Raw genomic sequence first — 17,355 nt, forward strand, 5'->3', positions numbered from 1 at the left:
AAGTCTAGATCCTAGGGTACATGCAGTATTCATTATAATATGGCAAATTGTCGTCAGAGTGGCTGTGCCCTGTGTTCTGCCATTTCTGCTTGTCATCACCTGCCTTGAAGAAACATTTGCAGATGTGCATGAGGAGGCCTGGCCAAGGATTTAGATTGGAGGATTGATCATAATCACAAAAATGGGCTACAACTTAAGTATGTGTCAGTAGGCTACCGTGATAGATTTTAGAGCATCCCACAGATACTGTGGGATGTTCCTGCTGCGGGAAATAGTGTGGATTCATAGGTGCCAGCAGGGACAGAGCACCAGGAGGGTGTGTTGAATGTTAATTTTAAAAAAATAATAAATTTTTTAAAAAGATGCAGAGGGATGTGCATGGCAGAGCCCCGTTTCTGTGAGAACAGACGGCCCGACTCCCCGGGTGCACACACACAGACAGGCACAGAACCGGGTGCTAAGGGGCATGCAAGCGGAAACAGGATTTGGTTGGCCAAAGAGGGAGGTGGCCAGTTCAGAGTATTTTAGCTTCTACAATGTCTTCAGTTTTTTTTGTTTGTTTGTTTTTTGGTGTTTTTTTTTGTTTTTTGTTTTTTTTGAGACGGAGTTTCGCTCTTGTTACCCAGGCTAGAGTGCCTCAGCCTCCCAAGTAGCTGGGATTACAGGTGCCCACCACCACACCCAGCTATTGTTTTTGTATTTTTAGTATAGACGGGGGTTTCACCATGTTGGCCAGGCTGGTCTCAAACTCCTGACCTCAGGTGATCCAACCACCTTGGCCTCCCAAAGTGCTGGGATTATAGGTGTGAGCTACCGCACCCGGCCCAACTTCTTCATTTTTTTAAAGAAAATATATTCATATGTGACTAAGGTAATTTATTTGTTTATTTGTTTATTTTGAATTTTCCTCTGTTGCCCAGGCTAAAGTGTGGTGGTGCATCTTGGCTCACTACAGCCTTCACCTCCCCGGTTCAAGTGATTCTCCTGCCTCAGCCTCCTGAGTAGCTAGGACTACAGGCACTTACCACCACACCCACTAATTTTTGTATTTTTAGTAGAGATGGGGTTTTACCATGTAGGCCAGGCTGGTCTCTAACTCCTGACCTCAGGTCATCCGCCCACTTCAGCCTCCCAAAGTGCTGGGATTACAGGTATGAGCCACTGAATGTTATTTAAAACTTTAAAATTCAATTTTAAAGTTGCCTATTCAAACCTGGTGTAGTGGCTCACACCTATAATTCTAGTACTTGGGAGGCCAAGGCAGGCAGATTGCTTGAGCCAGGAGTAAAACTCTAGCCCGGGCAACATAGTGAAACTCCATGTCTTTTTAAAAGTTGTCTATTCAGAAGAAAAGAATGTTCTTTAAGGAATATAAGGATGTTACTTCCCGCAAGCAAGACTTTCACAGAGAAGGAGGTGGGAAGGCCGCTGGAGCTGTTCTCCCTTACCCAGATGGTGGGTTGCGGCTTCTAGCCGTGGACACCCCACGGCCATGCTATCTTCCAGCCCCACTCACTGCCCCATGAAGACTGAACTGGGCAGACCTAGGGGTTGGGGCCAGCTGGTGATGGGGCTGCTTCTTTTATTTAACATGACCAAGGGCATACCCTGCTCTGTCCCCCAAGCGTGTGGTGTGCTCGGGGAGGGCTGCTAGTTGGTCAGTGTGCCCACTGTGGCTGCAACCTCCTGCTCCAGCGGGCGTTGCACCCCTGCCACTCACCCAGTGAGAGGACAGCACAGTGGGACCCTCCCTCTTCCCTGGGCCCGTAGTCTAGAAGAGAGGACACCCTGGAGGGAGGAAGGACAGCGAGGTATGCACGCGGAGGGAGGAAGGACAGCGAGGTGTGCACGTGCTCTGGGAGGAGGGGACAGCAGCGTCTCCCAAGGGAGAGCAGGGGCAGCCCGCCTGATGGGTGCATTCCCCGGGCAGGTCATTAATGGGCTGAAGCAGAGGATCCTGAAGCTGGAGCAGCAGTGCAAGGAGAAGGACAGCACCATCAGGTAGGCACAGGGCCGCAGGCCGTGGTCTGGGATTGGGGCTGCACCCCCTTCCCTGCCTCCCGCCCCCCTGCTCTGCTCACTTGCTCGGACTCCAGCCTTTGTTCCACCCCCACCCCTGTCCTGTGTCCCTATTCCCACCCCAAAGCCGAAGGTGAAGGTTAGCTGCCTCTTTTTCATTTTTTTTTTATGATCTATGTTCCCTCCAAATATTTCCCTTTAACTTCTTGTTGTATTTAAGAAATACTTTCTCCCCTACTTGTGTAGACCTCTGTATCTTTCCAGGATGAAGGTTTTATGCCTCGGTCCCGTGCCATCCTTGTGCTGCTTTTGGTGTGCTACTTGCATTTCCTTACCTGCCTTTCAAGTGTGAAGGGGGAGTCTTCCTGGGCTGTGTTTTGGTTTCTTTAAGGGAAACAGAGGCCACGTGTCCATTGCCTCCTGTCCCTCATGTCTGCTGGTCTTATAATAGTTCCACCCTCGTTTCCTGCTGAATGTTGTCAACTTCAGTTTGCTGATTTCTTCTGCTTCAGTGCAGAACCTGCATGACTTTGCTTTCGTTTCTCTCTCAGTGTCTCTGTCTAAAGTGTACAGTCTGCTGAGAGCGAGGGGAGAGCCCTGACAGTGCCAGGAAAAGGTGATTCTCTCTTCCTTAGGAAACTAACCACTCAAAGATGGCTTGTCCTCTCTAAGCTCCGAGGTCTTTCCTCACCATTAATCTAGTCTATTAAAGACAACGTCTTACCTGGAGGAGAATATCTCTAGGGAAGCTGTTTACTCACCTTGGGAAGCAGCTAGTCTACACAGGGGATGCTCTCTGGTGTGAGGAATTTTCTCATCAGGCTCAAAACGAGTCACTTGTTGAAGGCACAAGCCAAGTGAAGGCCCATTGAGGCTTTTCCCTCCCATCCCGGCTCTCTTCCAAAGCCTCTCTTCCTCTGAATGTTCTGGGAAACGCTTCCTCTTGCTCTCTCCCCTTGGAACACAGGCATGGCCCTGTTAACGCTGAACTTGGGTTTTCAGCAAACTCCAGACCGATATGAAGACAACCAACTTGGAAGAGATGCGAATCGCCATGGAGACGTACTATGAGGAGGTACACTGTGCTGGGTGGTGGGGCAGAAGGCGGGCACCGAGCAGGAGGGGACCAGGCCTGGCCCCGGGTGGTGGGCTGAGCCCGGGTGGCCCAGAGCTGGGTTCTCAGAGCCTGCTTCTGCTTCAGCCCGACCAAAAGGTGAAGTGTGGCCACTTCGTTCCTGCTTCCAGCCGTAGGCAGCGGTCAGGACTGTGATGATGGTCTTTTCAGAGGAAGGTCTTCTCCGTGCTGGCCTCGTGTTTTTAATGCATTTCAATTTGGCATTTACAGATACATCGTCTCCAGACTCTCTTGGCAAGTTTTGAAATCACTGGAAAGAAGTACGATGACCGTTTGGGAGCTGTGTTTTGTGTGTTGCTGTCACATTGTGGAAGCTCCTTTGAGAGCGGTGTGGCTGTCACGTGGGAGAAGCATACACTGCCCTTAGCTTGGCAGCAGTGCCAACACCGCCCCTGTTCTGTTCAGGGTTAGAGTCGATAACCTTTCAATTTGTGGTGTTCACAGACGTTCCTCATAGTGACCACGTGTTGATGGCTGATGCTTGTTCAATGCTGCCTGTGTTCATTATAGATTTTATATACTGCCTTCCAGCTTAGAGCTAGGAAGTGCTGTTTCAAAGCAGATCCACCTTTTTAGGAAGACGTTTCATACAAGGACAAGTTGACTTTGCCACATCAAGTTTTTTTCCCATATCCCTTTCCCAAAGGGTGCAACCCCAGGCTTCCATCCGGTTCTGGGTGACTGATCCCTTACTGTGGCTTTGGCTATGTCACTGGTCTCTGCAGCAGCTTGCTGACGTCACACACTGCTTTCCTTTTTCTTTACCCCTAATCCTTAAAACTGGTTGGAAAACTTGTACTGTAAAGGGCCAGATACTAACTACAGTCAATTCTCATTATCACGGTTATAAAGTCCCTGTAAGATTCCATAGTGTAGTAGTTATCACGTCTGCCTTACAGAGCTATAAAGTCTCCATGAACACGGAATGAGTAAATACTAAACCACTGCTCTTAGAGAGGTACGGGGCTCCTAGGAGCTTCTGGTCACAACATTTTTTTAATTTTATTTTTTGGAGAGACTCTCAATCTGTTGCCCAGGCTGGAGTGCAGTGGCATGATCTCAGCTCACTGCAACTTCCACCTTCTGAGTTTAAGTGATTCTCCTGCCTCAGCCTCCTGAGTAGTTGGAACTACAGGCACATGCCACCATGCCCGGATAATTTTTGTATTTTTAGTAGAGACAGGGTTTCTCCATGTTGGCCAGGCTGGTCTCGAACTCCTGACCTCAGGTTATCCACCTGCCTCGGCCTCCCAAAGTGCTAGGATTATGGGTATGAGCCACTGCGCCCAGCCTGGTCGCAACATTTTTATCAGCCAGTCAATGTATAACCTGGCTAATGTGTGTTTCTGTTTAAAGACACCCTATTTAATGGCGATTGTGGATTCTCATCAAACTCACAGCTGGCCTGAATGAGGCTTCCTGCGCACACATAAGCGTCTCCGTAGCCTTCCTGAGCTTAGAGGCACTGGATGGCACTCAGCACTGCAGTCCAGGCCAGGCCACGCAAGGCAGCACTGTCACCAGCAAACAGCAAAGATACGTGAGAGTAGGCTGCAGAAAGCACGCTTGTTTTTGCATGAGCTGAGGCGAGGAGGCCGAGCGCCACCTGTTTCAGCTGCAGCTGGGAACGTGCGTGCCAGCAACTGGCATTTTTCATCACCTGTGCACGTGCAAGAATTCCCACAAAACCCCCGTGAGTACTGATTTTGGGCTGATGGATCCATTTTAGCAGCAAGCATATTTGCAAATATGGGTCTGCAGATAATGAGGATCGACTGTACTTTAGACCTCGTGGGCTGAGAGGCAGAATGCAAGCTGTTCTGCAGGCACCTGGTATAACAGGATACATTTCCACAACCCTTCTAGTGATGGCGTGGAAAATATAATACTGATACTTGAATACGGTATTTTGTTACACAGGTTTACCTTGCATAAGAATGGGGTTCTATTTTGGGTGCTAATGTTTTGCTTATTTGGCATTCAGAGTTATTGCCTGTTCGATTTCAAATACTCACCTGCCAAAACCACTCTGAGCTCATGATCAACAGAGCAAGCTGTGATTCACCTGCCCCTCATTTCAAGCATGTATGAAACCAGCTTAGCAATGCAAACCTCAGCCCATGATTTGGTTATTCCAGGCCCCTGGGGGAGAAGAAGACAGGCGCCAAAAGGCAAAAAAAGGTGGGCAGTGCCCTCCTGAGCTTGTCCCGGAGCGTCCAGGAGCTCAAGGAGGAGAACCAGAGCCTGAAGGAGGACCTGGACCGAGTGCTGAGCACCTCCCCCACCATCTCCAGGACACAGGGTACCTTCCCAAAAGCTACTCCAGGAGGGAGGCCAGGGAAGGGTGGGGTGCAGCCACTGGGCAGGCCCTACCCAGCACAGGCACCACGAGGGCAGATGTGAACCGTTGGGTGATGCCAATTATGTGTGCCAGCACCTGCCTCAGGCCGCGTGGTGTCCTGCCCTGGGAATGGAGCTGAGAACAGCAGCTCGCAGACATCCCTCAAGGAGACAATGCCATGGGAGGGAGGGAGGAGCTGGGTTAGATGGTGTCACATGTGTGTCAGATGGCCATAAGTGCCATGGAGAGCAATGGAGGAGGAGAGGAGGACACATTTTGGGGTGAGGCAGGTGGTGCATGCAGCTACAAGCAGAGCTGACAGGAAGGCGCCCTGAGACAGTGACAGCTGAGCAGGACCTGGAGGGGCGAGGCAGCTGTGAAGATGGCAGCAGGGGTAGGATGGGCAGGGCAGGGCTGAGTGCCTGGGAGACACATGGAGTGTGGCCCCTGAGGCCCGATGGGGTGGAGCAGGGTGCTGTGGGAGCTTTAGTGGTGCCATGGAAGCATTAGAAGGTAGAGGGGGCCGTGCTGCTGTCCTAAGCCCCCGGCTTCTGTGCAGAGACAGTGATGGTAGCAGGCAGAGCCTTCTGCACCTGTCTAGTGGGGCTGCTGGTGGCCCGAATGAGGGGAGCCGTGGATGTGGTGAAAGCTGGTCAGGGTCTGGATGTATCTTGAAGCCGGAGCTTAAGGAAACTGCAGAAAGGGTGTAGGATCTGAGAGGGAGGAGCCAGGCTCCAAGGCATTTTGTCCCAGCATCTGAGAGGACAGAGTTGCTATTTCCTGAGATGGGGAAGGCAGAGGGGCAGGTTTGGGGGAAGGGCCACGAGAGGTCTGAATGCACGGGAGTGCAGACCAGGCAGTGGCTGTTTGCGGGTGCGGGGTGGAGGCCTGGGCTGGAGAGCTGAGCGTGCAGGTCACCAGCACTTAGGTGGATCAAGTGAGGTCACTGGAGTAAGAGGAGCAGGGGTCAGGCACTGAACCTGGCGGTGTACGGGGGGCGAGGGGCAGCTAACGAGGCAGAGGGGAGGAGCAGCCAGCGAAGAGCTGTGCACACCAGGAAGCAAGTGCAGGCCAGGGACAGGCCGAGAACCAACAGTTAGTTTGGCAGAGTGACAGTCATCAGAGATCTTGATGAGAACCATCTTAATGGCTTGGTGAGGTGGATTCGGGAAAGAATGTCACCCTGAGACGCTTGAAGGCCATTACTACAGACAACTGTTCATGGTCCAAGGGGACAGAGACTGGATCGGTGCTGTTGAAACCCTTGGGTGGCCAGGACCTGTTGGTGTGGCTCTGGGGCCCCTCAGGCTGCTCCAGCTGTGGAAGAAGAGCCTCAGGCTGTACCTGAGAAGGGTGGCCCTGCTGGCAGTGCCCACCAGAATGGCTGTTTTGAAACCGCATTGCTTCCATCAGGTTATGTGGAGTGGAGCAAGCCCCGGCTGCTGAGGCGCATTGTGGAGCTGGAGAAGGTGAGCAGGCATCTCAGTGCCACTGTTGTTGACGACCACGGGCCTCATGCCATAGGGACAGCTCACAGGGTGGGGAAGGTGGCGCTGAGCATGGCAGTGGCTGTCTGCCAGGCAGCGCCACACACCGACCACAAGGAGGCTTCACTCAGGTCTAGACAAGGCTGAAGGTAGCTCTCACGCCCCTCACTGGGCTGTGAGCTTCTGGGCATGGCTGCAGGCAGATGCTTCACACTGAAGCCCCTCACAGTCCAGTCCGCCCATGCAGGCTGTGGGCTGTGCACTGCCCGCCGACAACCAGGCACTACTTCCCACCACTCGAGTCATGTTGGAATCCACAGAGAACTGTTCACCTACACCTGGCCAATTAGAAATTCTGGGCAATAAACATTTCCCCATATCCCCTACGTGACTTTGCAAAGGAGGAATCGGGCTGCTTCTGTTGAAATTGGACCTTTGTTTTCTGGGTTTTTTTTTTTTTTTTTTTAAGATGGAGTCTTGCTCTGTTGCCCAGGCTGGCATGCAGTGGTGCAATCTCAGCTCACTACAACCTCCGCCTCCTGGGTTTAAGCAATTCTTCTGCCTCAGCCTCCCGAGTAGCTGGGATTACAGGTAACCGCCACGACGCCCAGCTAATTTTTATATTTTTAGTAGAGACGGGGTTTCACCATGTTGGCCAGACTGGTCTCGAACTCATAACCTCAAGTGATCTACCCACCTCAGCCTCCCAAAGTTCTGGGATTATAGGCATAAGCCACCGCACCCAGCCTGGACCTTTATATTTTAAATAGTAAGTTAGAGCATCTGTGTTGTTTGGCCAAGCAGAGTAAACCTAGAGGGAAAAATGTTTTTTAAAAATAGTTTTACATATTTACAACGTAGAAAACCAGCCAGGTGCAATGGCTTGCACCTGTAATCCCAGTACTTGAGGAGGCTGAGCTGGGAGGATCACTTGAGCCCAGGAGTTTGAGGCCAGCCTGGGTAACAGCAAGAACTCATCTCTCTTTTTTTTTATTATTTGTTTGGTTTTTTGTTTGTTTGTTTGTTTTTGCAAGACCCCATCTCTACAAAACTAAAAACAATTAGCTGGGCGTGGTGGTGCACACTTGTAGTCCCAGCTACTTGGGCAGCTGAGGCAGGAGGAACACTTGAGCCCAGGAGTTCAAGGCTGCAGTGAGCTGTGATTGCCCTCCAGGCTAGGTGACAGAGCCAGACCCTATCTCTTAAAAAAAAAAAAATGTTTCTATAAATTGTGGGTGTTTAAAATATAAAACTTGTTGGGAAGTCAAGGCACCTGGAGGTACAGTGGACAGCACATCTGAGAGCTGAGAAGCAGGAATGGAGGGCAGGGACAGGCTCAGCAGCACTTTGCTGGCAACACCAGAATGTCACTTGAGATGGAGAGCATGAAGGTTGAAAATGTCGGCAGTTCTAGAGGGACAGGAGGGTAGATGATCACAAAGTTGTTTGACTTCTCTCCCCTTGTACTTTCCTCTCTTTTACTGGCTTCTGCCTGTGCTTTGCCTCGGGGGTGGTCTGTGGGTACCCTGCTTCTGATTAAAGAGAGCCGAGCAGGGAGTGTGCTCTTCCAGCAGCCCCGTGCCCTTTGGCGTCTCCAGCTAACTCGGGTCCCCTCAAAGCTTTCTTGTGGCCCTGCTGGAGATTCCGTTCACCTTGTTTCAATGTCTCTTTTCTGGGTTTGGTAAATAGAAAGTAGAAATGAGAACTAGCATCTAACACATGCCTGTGTTGCCTCCAGAAACTAAATGTGATGGAGAGCTCAGAATCACACATCGCAGAGCCAGTCAGATCACACCTGCCAGCCCGCCCTGCATCCAGCTCTGCACTGCACAGACAGCCACGAGAGGACCGCCATGATGACCATGAGCGTCTCCGAGGGGCTGTGAGAGACCTGAAGGAAGAGCAGACCGCCCTGCAGGAGCAGGTGCTGCAGAGAGAGTAAGACCCCCTGAGGCCCTGCCAGCTGCCCCACAAATGCAGCTGCTATGGAGAGAGTGGCCCCAGCAGCAGCCTCATCAGGGAAGCAGCTCTCACTCCCTGTGGAAAGTGATTGTTGCCAGGTTAAGCAGTTGTGAATTTGGAAAACTATTCAGCTCGTAATAGTCACTGCATAAATATTTTTATATGATTCTAAAACTTCTTACATTTTGGTTGTGAAATAAAGGCAGCTTTAGTGATTAAAAAAAAAGACACTAACTGACCATATTACATCATTAAAAGCATGAGGGGCCAGGCATGCCTGTAATCCCAGCACTTTGGGAGGCCAGAGTGGGAAGATTGCTTGAGGCCAGGAGTTTCAGACCAGTCTGGGCAACATAGCAAGACTCCATCTCTACAAAAAATTTTAAAAATTAACTGGGCGTGGTGGCTCATGCCTCCCAGTTACTTAGGAGGCCAAGGTAGGAGGATCCCTTGAACCCAAGAGTTCAAGGCCGCAGTGAGCCATGATTGTGTCACTGCACTCTAGCTTAGGCAACTGAGTGAGACCTCAACTCAAAAAAAAAGTGTGGGGAACAGTGGGAGAGCACTTTTAAATCTCTCCACCCTGAATTCCAGAGGGATCTTCAAATTGTCTATTAGAGAGGAATTTACTACTTTCATTGATTTCTATAAAAGCAATTAGATTTTATGCAGCATGGTCTTAATTCAGTAATATGTTTAATGGCATATGATAAATTAATACATATCAAATAAAGCATAAACACTCCAGCCTGACACTGTGGCTCACACCTATAATACCAGCACTTTGGGAGGCCAAGGTGGCAGGATTGCCTGAACTCAGGAGTTCTAGACCAACCTGGGCAGCATGGTGAAACCCTGTCTTTACAAAAATTAGCCAGTCATGGTGGCTCAAGCCTGTAATCCCAGCTATTCGGGAAGTTTTGGTGGGAGAATCACTTGAGGCTGGGAAGTTGAGGCTGCAGTGAGCTATAATCGTACCACTGCATGCCAGCCTGGGTGACGGTGAGACTTTGTCTCAAAAAGAAAAGCAAAAGAAGACATAAATGCTGTGAAATACTTGGTGTGACCACAGGGTTGGGAAGGGAGAGCCTCACCGGCTGCTCTGGAGCTCCACAGTCTGTGGCCACATAACACCCGGCCTGGCTCCTGTCTTCGTCCTGTTCGTGGCTCCATCATGAGTCAGCCATCTCCATCGTCTTTGGAATGATGTTTCTCTCTGGTTTGCAAGAACTACAGTGACTTGCCTGTCAGAGAGGCCTGTGAAGCCAGCAGCAGCAGCTGGGAGCTGGTTAGAATGCAGGAGCCCAGGCCCTGCCCCTGGCCTTCAGAATCACACTCTGTGTCCAATGGGATCTGCAGGTGATTTTTTTTTTTTTTTGAGACAGAATCTCACTCTGTTACCCAGGCTGGAGTGCAGTGGCACAATCTCAGCTCACTGCAAACTCCGCCTCCCGAGTTCAAGTGATTCTCCTGCCTCAGCCTCCTGAGTAGCTGGGACAACAGGCACACACCACCACACCTGGCTAATTTTTGTATTTTTGTTGAGATGGGGTTTTGTCATGCTGGCCAGGCTGAGTCTCAAACTCCTGATCTCAAGTGATCCACCCACCTTGGCCTCCCAAAGTGCTGGGATTACAGGCGTGAGCCACCGGCCCTACAGGGGATTTGTGTACACCTCAGGGTCTGAGGAGAACTCGGCTAGTGCCTCCCAGCCTGTTAAGTTCTCTGCTGCCTGCTGTGAACAGCAGAAGACCAACCTGTCACCACTGTCCTTTCCCCCATATGAGGTCTCAGAGCACATTTATGCCAATTGATTATGCCTTTGTAAAAATTAGTATTTCACGACAAGCTTTTCCAGTTAAGCTCGTCATTACAGAGATCATAGACATCAGGTTAAAAAAAAACTTTAAGGTAGTCATTGTGAAAGGTAAATCACTTCTGGAATTATCTATGAAGCTGTCAAGTGACATGACAAGAGCCACCTCTTATGAGCCCTTACTGTGTGACAGGGGCTCTGCTAAGCACTCTAGGGTTTCTCTCATTTAATACCAAGATTCACAGGCCCAGAGCAATCAGGGCTCACAGACAGTGTACCGTCCATCTGAGACACAGACACTAGTCTCCATCGAAGGCCAGGAAGTGGCCATTGTGCCACATGGGACACAAGAAACGCATCTGGGAGTGGCTCAGCTCAACCCCGAGCAGGCAGCGCTATGGTCTAGGCAGGGCTGGCCCTGCCCTGTTCACTGACCAGGCGCCTGCCTGCAGCTCCCTTGGCGCGAGGTCCATGCAGATGCATGGTGGCTGGAGGGGCAACTCCCTGTTATATGGCTTAGTCCTGTTGATCCCCTGCATACAGCAGGTGCTGGGTTCAGAGGAGGCAGGGCCCCGAGGTCTGTCCTTGGTGCTGTGTGATTAGAAATGGCCCTTTCGGGCTCCTCCTGCCTCACCACCCACTGTCCTAAGGAATCGTTGAGCACTGTCACTTTTCTGAAGTGCCTTCCTGCTCTGTCACAACCTCTGTTTTTTTGTGAACGCTGACGAGTATCCCGTTCTGTGTGTGCAGTTTGGAAGTGAAACAGCTCCTGCAGACGAAGGCCGACCTGGAGAAGGAGCTGGAGTGCGCCAGGGAGGGCGAGGAGGAGAGGAGAGAGCGAGAGGAGGCTTTGAGGTACGTGACCCGGGTCAGAGCTGGAGAGAGGATCCAGGCAAATTCGCGCTCCGGCCGTCACCATGGCCTCCCGCGGCATCTCAGCCTCACTGCCAGCCAGCTTTTTAGAAAGGCCATACCTGCCTGCAATCTTTCCATGATTTTCTGTCACCCCAGCTCAGGAAAAACCTCTTGGTGCTGAACAAGGCCTGCCCTCCGACATTGTGGCCACGCCGCAGGGGCGTCCTCTGCTCTGGTCACTGCCTTCCCCTTCCCAACCAGCCATCTCACTGGCCTCTGGTCACAGCAACCGGGGGGGTGGGCCGCATCCTCTGGAGGGGCCGCCCTCAGCCTCAAAGTAATGCCGTTCTCGAGAGCCAGGATGTAGCGCCCACTCCCCGGCCCATCAGCTGCTAGTGGAGAAACACCCTGAGGTCGACCATGTGGAGGCGCAGAGCGGGCGGAAGCTCCAGCAGGCCTGGCCCGGGGATCCTCAAAAACATGGTGCTTGACAAAGGAAGCCAGACACAAAAGGCCGAGTAGCACACGATTCCATGTGCAGGAAACGTCCAGGAGGGGCGACCCACGTGACCAGTGCTGCTGCTAGGGACTGGGGAGGGGAGTGGGGACTGCTGATGAGCATGGGTTCCTTTCTGGGGTGATGCACATGTTCCGGAATTAGATAGTGGTGGTAGGTGCACAACATTGTGAATATGCGAAAATTCACTGAATTATACACTGTAAAATAGGGAATTTTATGTGATGAATCTTAACTTTTTAAAATGCACAAAAAACTAGGTTAGAAATCTGAGCAGACATATTTAGCACTTAGAATAATTAGTAAGACATAGATTACTGGAATGAAGAAAACATTGGTCGGGCACAGTGACTCACACCTATAATCTCAGCCCTTTGGGAAGCCGAGGTGGGTGGATCATGAGGTCAGGAGTTCAAGACCAGCCTGGCCGAGTTGGTGAAATTAAAAACTATCTAAATCAGCCAGGTGCAATGGCAGGTGCCTATAATCTCAATTTACACAGGAGGCTGAGGCGGGAGAATCGCTTGAACCTGGGCGCAGAGGTTTCAGTGAGCTGAGATTGCACCACTGCACTCCAACCTGAGCAACAGAGTGAGACTCTGTCTCAAAAAAAAAAAAAAAAAATTAGGCTGGGCATGGTGGCTCACGCCTGTAATCCCAGCACATTGGGAGGCCTAGGCGGGCAGATCACCTGACATCAGGAGTTCAAGACACGTCTGACCAACATGGAGGAAACCCTGTCTCTACTAAAAATACAAAATTAGTCGAGTGTGGTGGTGCGTGCCTATAATCCCAGCTACTCAGGAGGCTGAGGCAGGAGAATTGCTTGGACCTGAGAGGTGGAGGTTGCAGTGAGCCGAGATCGTGCCATTGCACTCCAGCCTGGGCGACAAGAAACTCCGTCTCAAAAAAACAAAACAAAACAAAAATTTAATTTTCAAGAGAAATCTGACTAAATTCTGTCAGAGGCTAGAATTAAAGTAAATCTGAAAGGGCACATGTACAGAAATGAATTATGATTATTATTTTTTGTCTTTAGTACCTGGAATGAAGATATAAATTGCAATGCTTTCCTTTCATACTGTTTACTAAAAGCCCAGCAATCCCTGCTTATTTATCTTAAATGCGTGGGCTCAAGCCATTCTCTGATCTTGGCCTCCTAGAAGGCTGGTATCAAAGGGGTGAGCCCCAGCGTCCAGCCTCCTACTTACTTATTATTCATACAATAGATTCTTTTTTTAGGTCTTAGCTGTTTCAGGAGAGATGCTGGGCCTGGGGGTCCTCAGCCCCGGCCTCATGGGGCTTCCAGCCCAGAGCAGGAGACAGCAGGAAGCCTCGCCCTGCCTTGGGGTTTCTGATAGTCAGGTCATAGCTGGGGCTCAGTGGCTCAGGCAGATGTGGCCCCGCCAGCTCTCTACTGGCTGTCTGGCATACCCCTGTCTCAGCGTGGATCACCTGCCCCACCCTGCGTTGGCGTTTCTGGTATAGTCAGGTCATAGCTGGTGTCCAGTGGCTCAGAGATGTGACCCCGCCAGCTCTCTACAGGCTGTCTGGTGTCCCCCCGTCTCAGCATGAATGCACTCTGCCTTGTGCTAGCCTTCATCACAGTGACAGGTGAGGTGTCATCTTTTCCCTTTCCGCCTTAGGGAGGAGATTCAGACACTTACCAGCAAGCTCCAAGAACTGCAAAAAAAGAAGAAAGAAGAGCAGGAGGATTGCCAGGAAGTTCCTCATAAGGTATAGCGACCATTGGGTTTCATCTCCATTCATCTCCATCAGGTGCGGCGCGGCAGGACTTTTGCTGGTTGTGATGGTTCTGACCATTGCCCTGCCCAGAGTTTTTTCTGACCATACACTGAAAATCCCACTCCCTTTTATCATCACAATTGATTCCTATAACTCATGTCATGTGTATCGAAGTCCTGAGTTTTGGATTAATTGACTCTCAGCAAATTGACTTCTCCAACTAATATTTGAGTCTCAAGGCTGGTGAGTAGAGTGTCCCAAAAGCTTGGCCATGCAGAGGGTATAGTTATGCGGCTGGAGCTGTCACCAAGAGGCAGGAGGGGCTTGGGAAGGCTGCGGGGGAAAAGGACGAGGGCTCAGCCAGGCTCCTGCGTGGACCTGGGCGTGCGTCCTCTCCTCTCATTTAAGTTCCAGAACACGAGGCTGGCAAGGCCTCAGCAGGCACTGCCCTCTGGCCTCCTGTGCCCTTCCTGCCATCACTCAGCTGTGCACTGGCTGAATGCAGAGTGACTGTTAACAGGGACCCTAGGCAGATGCCCTCCCTGCCCCTCCACTTCCTCAGCATATATGGATACCACCTGGGGGCAGCTGGCCGAGGCAGTGCCTGTGGCTCCCCGCTGCCTCCCTGGAGGGGTGACAGCCATGCTCTGGTCGCCATTGGCTGGTGCTGCCTGCACTTGCACTTCCGGGGGCAGAAGGCCTCCTCACAAATCCCTTTCCAATGGGTAGGATCCTTCAGAGGGCAGGTATGAGCAGGGAACCTGGTGTGACCATCCTGAGGCTGCACTTTGCTCCAAGAGGAGCGATAAAACCAGTGAGAAGCCACCGCCTGTGGTCCCAACTGCTCGGGACACAGCGGGGGAGGATCGCTCGAGTCTAGGTGGTTGAGGCTGCAGTAAGCCAAGATCGCACCACTGCACTCCAGCCTGGGCCACAGAGCCGGACCCTGTCTCACTAAAAAAAAAGAAAGAGGAAGAAAAATGTCTGAAAAGAGAGAGAAAGAAAAGACACATGTCTAAAAATACTGCCAAAATATAGCGTCTTCTGTGTGGTGGGGTTATAAGCGGTTTTTTTTTTTTTTCATTTTATTTTAGTATTGTCTGAATTTTTCGTAATGCATGAATTAGCTTTGTGTTTTTTCCTTCTCAGGAAACGTTTCTATTTTAGAGAAAAGGAAGAGTGGGATTAATTGAGTGTTCAGCGCCCCAAGTAGGGGAATCAACTCGCAGCATGGGAATGATTAATTGTAGATTAAATGGAGTGACGAGTCAGTTTAAGAGTTGCCTCAAGGAATGGATAAGCAAGTGAAAATGTAGATTTTTTTTAGCTGTTTGTAGTTGTGTGAATAAATATTCCATTTGTCTTCTGAGGAGCTGATTTTACCTTTCTGATCACACTGGCATGGGCCATATACTAACAGATGATCTCACTGTAGCGGAACAGAGGCCTGAAAATGTGTCAGGACTAAGGGAAGATGAGGCTCTCCTTAGGCTAGCAGAGTCGGAATGTGGAAGCCCAGGGCCGGAATGCTGGTGCCAGGCAACTTGGTGCCACAGCTACAGGGATCTGGAAACAGCTGGCTGTGTGTATGTCCCCAGGGTTGTCTTCGTAAGGGATGCTAAGATGCGCAGACACGCAAGTGACCATCCTAGGAAGTTTACACTCCCAGGTCCCTAGGAACAAGAGGCAGGGCACGCAAGGCCACACAAGAGTGGTGAGTCAGCCAGGAGGCAGCAGGGACGCACAGAAGGCCCAGGCCAGGGCCTTTATTGTGGGAAGGATCAGGCAAGGCAAGGTGAGCCAGCTGGTTAGGGCTGGTGGGTTCAAATCTTTCCAGCAGGCTGGAAACTCGAAAAATTTCAACAGGACCTGGGCCACCAGGTGGTCCCAAGCTGTCCCGCGCCAGGCCTTGGGTGATTAAGGCTGAGAAGTATTGTGTCCTGGAGTATGGCGCCCAGTGCAGGAGGTGATTCTGAGTGTGGGCACTGGATTGGCTGCTTGCATAGGAAGGTTGTGCCCGAAGGCAAACCCTTCACTGTCTAGGAATTGGCCAGGCCCAGACGGGCAGCAAGGCCCCAGATGCCCAAGCATTGGAACACATAGAAAACGTAAAGCCAGACCAATTGTTCTGTGTTTGTTCAAGTCTGTGGCAGGCCACCTGCGCCTGGCCTCCGGCCCAGTACGCAGACTTGTGGTAGTCTTGTGTCTGCCTCTTGGGAGGGCTTTCTACAGCAGTGCGTTCTGCACTGACCTTGCATGCTTGACATGAGAGTCCTTTTCATCTGTATTGCGTAGCGTCCTGTGGATGATACATTTGGAGCCATCAGTGTTAGAAATCATAATTTTTCTTTTTTTTTTTTTTTTTTTAGAGACAGAGTCTCACTCTGTTTCCCAGGCTAGACTACAGTGGCACAATCATGGTTCACTGTAGCCTTGACCCCTGGGTTCAAGCGATCCTCCTGCCTCAGCCTCCCGAGTAGCTGATACCACAGAGGTGCACCACCACACCCGGGTATTTCTTACATTTTTTCATAGAGATGGGGTCTCTATATTGGCCAGGCTGGTCTTGAACTCCTGGGCTGAAGTGATCCTCCAGATTGGAGGGATTGCAGGGATCCTCCAGATTGCTTGGCCCCCAAGCGATTGCTGGGATTACAGGTGTGAGCTACTGCACCCAGCCTGAAATTATGGTTATTTCAGTGGTCATTACAACAATATTGGTTTCCTTCTACCTTAAAAACCATGCTAGAATTATATTGCCTTTAATCCCAGAAATCCCATTTTTATAATTTAGAGTGTTAAACTAGAAAACAGAAAAGGACCCCAGAAAAACAGTTCTTGCAAGAACAAAATGCGACTGGGCGTAGTGAGTGTGTGGTGGCCGTGTGAAGAAGGGTCCTCTCTCTCTCCCGGGACTCTGCAGTCAGACGGAGTTGAGGGAGTTGAAGAAGTGCGCCTGCACCAGTGTGCTCACTGAGACGCTGTTTGTGCTCGCTGAGACGCTGTTTCTCGGCAGTATGAGAGACCGCCGTCGCGTGGCACGTGGGTGTGTGGAACAGATCTCTCTTCCGCGTTAATAAGTCTCAACTGATAAGCCTGGCCGCACCTTACCGATTAATATCCTGTCCCCTTGCCTGATACTGATCGTCCCTGCCCTGGCTTTATCGTCCTCTTACTCCCTCAATTTCCTGCAGGCTCAAGAGCTCCCAGCTCCCACTCCCAGCCCCGGGCGCTTGGAGCAAGACTGGCCGCTGGATTCCAGTAAGGAGGGGCTCCTACCGCCCTGCTCCCCATGCTCTGATAGGAGAAGAGACGCTGCCGCCAGGGTCCTGCAGGCCCAGTGGAAGGTATACAAGCACAAGGTGAGGCTCCCCGAGGTGACCTGGGCTGCTCCCTCTGAGTCTTCATGCTCCAAGGCAAGCTGCTCTCTCTCTAGGAATGACGAGGCCTGGAGGGCCAGCGGGGCCTCAGGTGTCC

The 17,355-nt window shown here is 51.1% G+C and overlaps 1 protein-coding gene across 3 annotated transcripts in view; it reads left to right on the plus strand.

The window, feature by feature from the left end:
* IQCE (IQ motif containing E) overlaps window positions 1–17,355 on the plus strand; it is a 45,697-nt gene that overhangs the window by 18,117 nt on the left and 10,225 nt on the right. For all 3 annotated transcript variants that reach the window (XM_012455600.3, XM_012455599.2, XM_012455601.3), the window contains 9 exons: window positions 1,931–2,001; window positions 3,022–3,094; window positions 3,365–3,414; window positions 5,293–5,456; window positions 6,909–6,964; window positions 8,721–8,920; window positions 11,511–11,615; window positions 13,779–13,869; window positions 17,073–17,240. In XM_012455600.3, coding sequence (XP_012311023.2) covers window positions 1,931–2,001; window positions 3,022–3,094; window positions 3,365–3,414; window positions 5,293–5,456; window positions 6,909–6,964; window positions 8,721–8,920; window positions 11,511–11,615; window positions 13,779–13,869; window positions 17,073–17,240 — 978 coding nt within the window. The remainder of the gene's footprint in view (window positions 1–1,930; window positions 2,002–3,021; window positions 3,095–3,364; window positions 3,415–5,292; window positions 5,457–6,908; window positions 6,965–8,720; window positions 8,921–11,510; window positions 11,616–13,778; window positions 13,870–17,072; window positions 17,241–17,355) is intronic.

Source organism: Aotus nancymaae, unplaced genomic scaffold (assembly GCF_030222135.1).
Source record: "Aotus nancymaae isolate 86718 unplaced genomic scaffold, 86718_ANA_hifiasm-v0.15.2.pri h1tg000015l_0, whole genome shotgun sequence".
In the NCBI taxonomy this organism is placed as follows: domain Eukaryota; kingdom Metazoa; phylum Chordata; class Mammalia; order Primates; family Aotidae; genus Aotus; species Aotus nancymaae.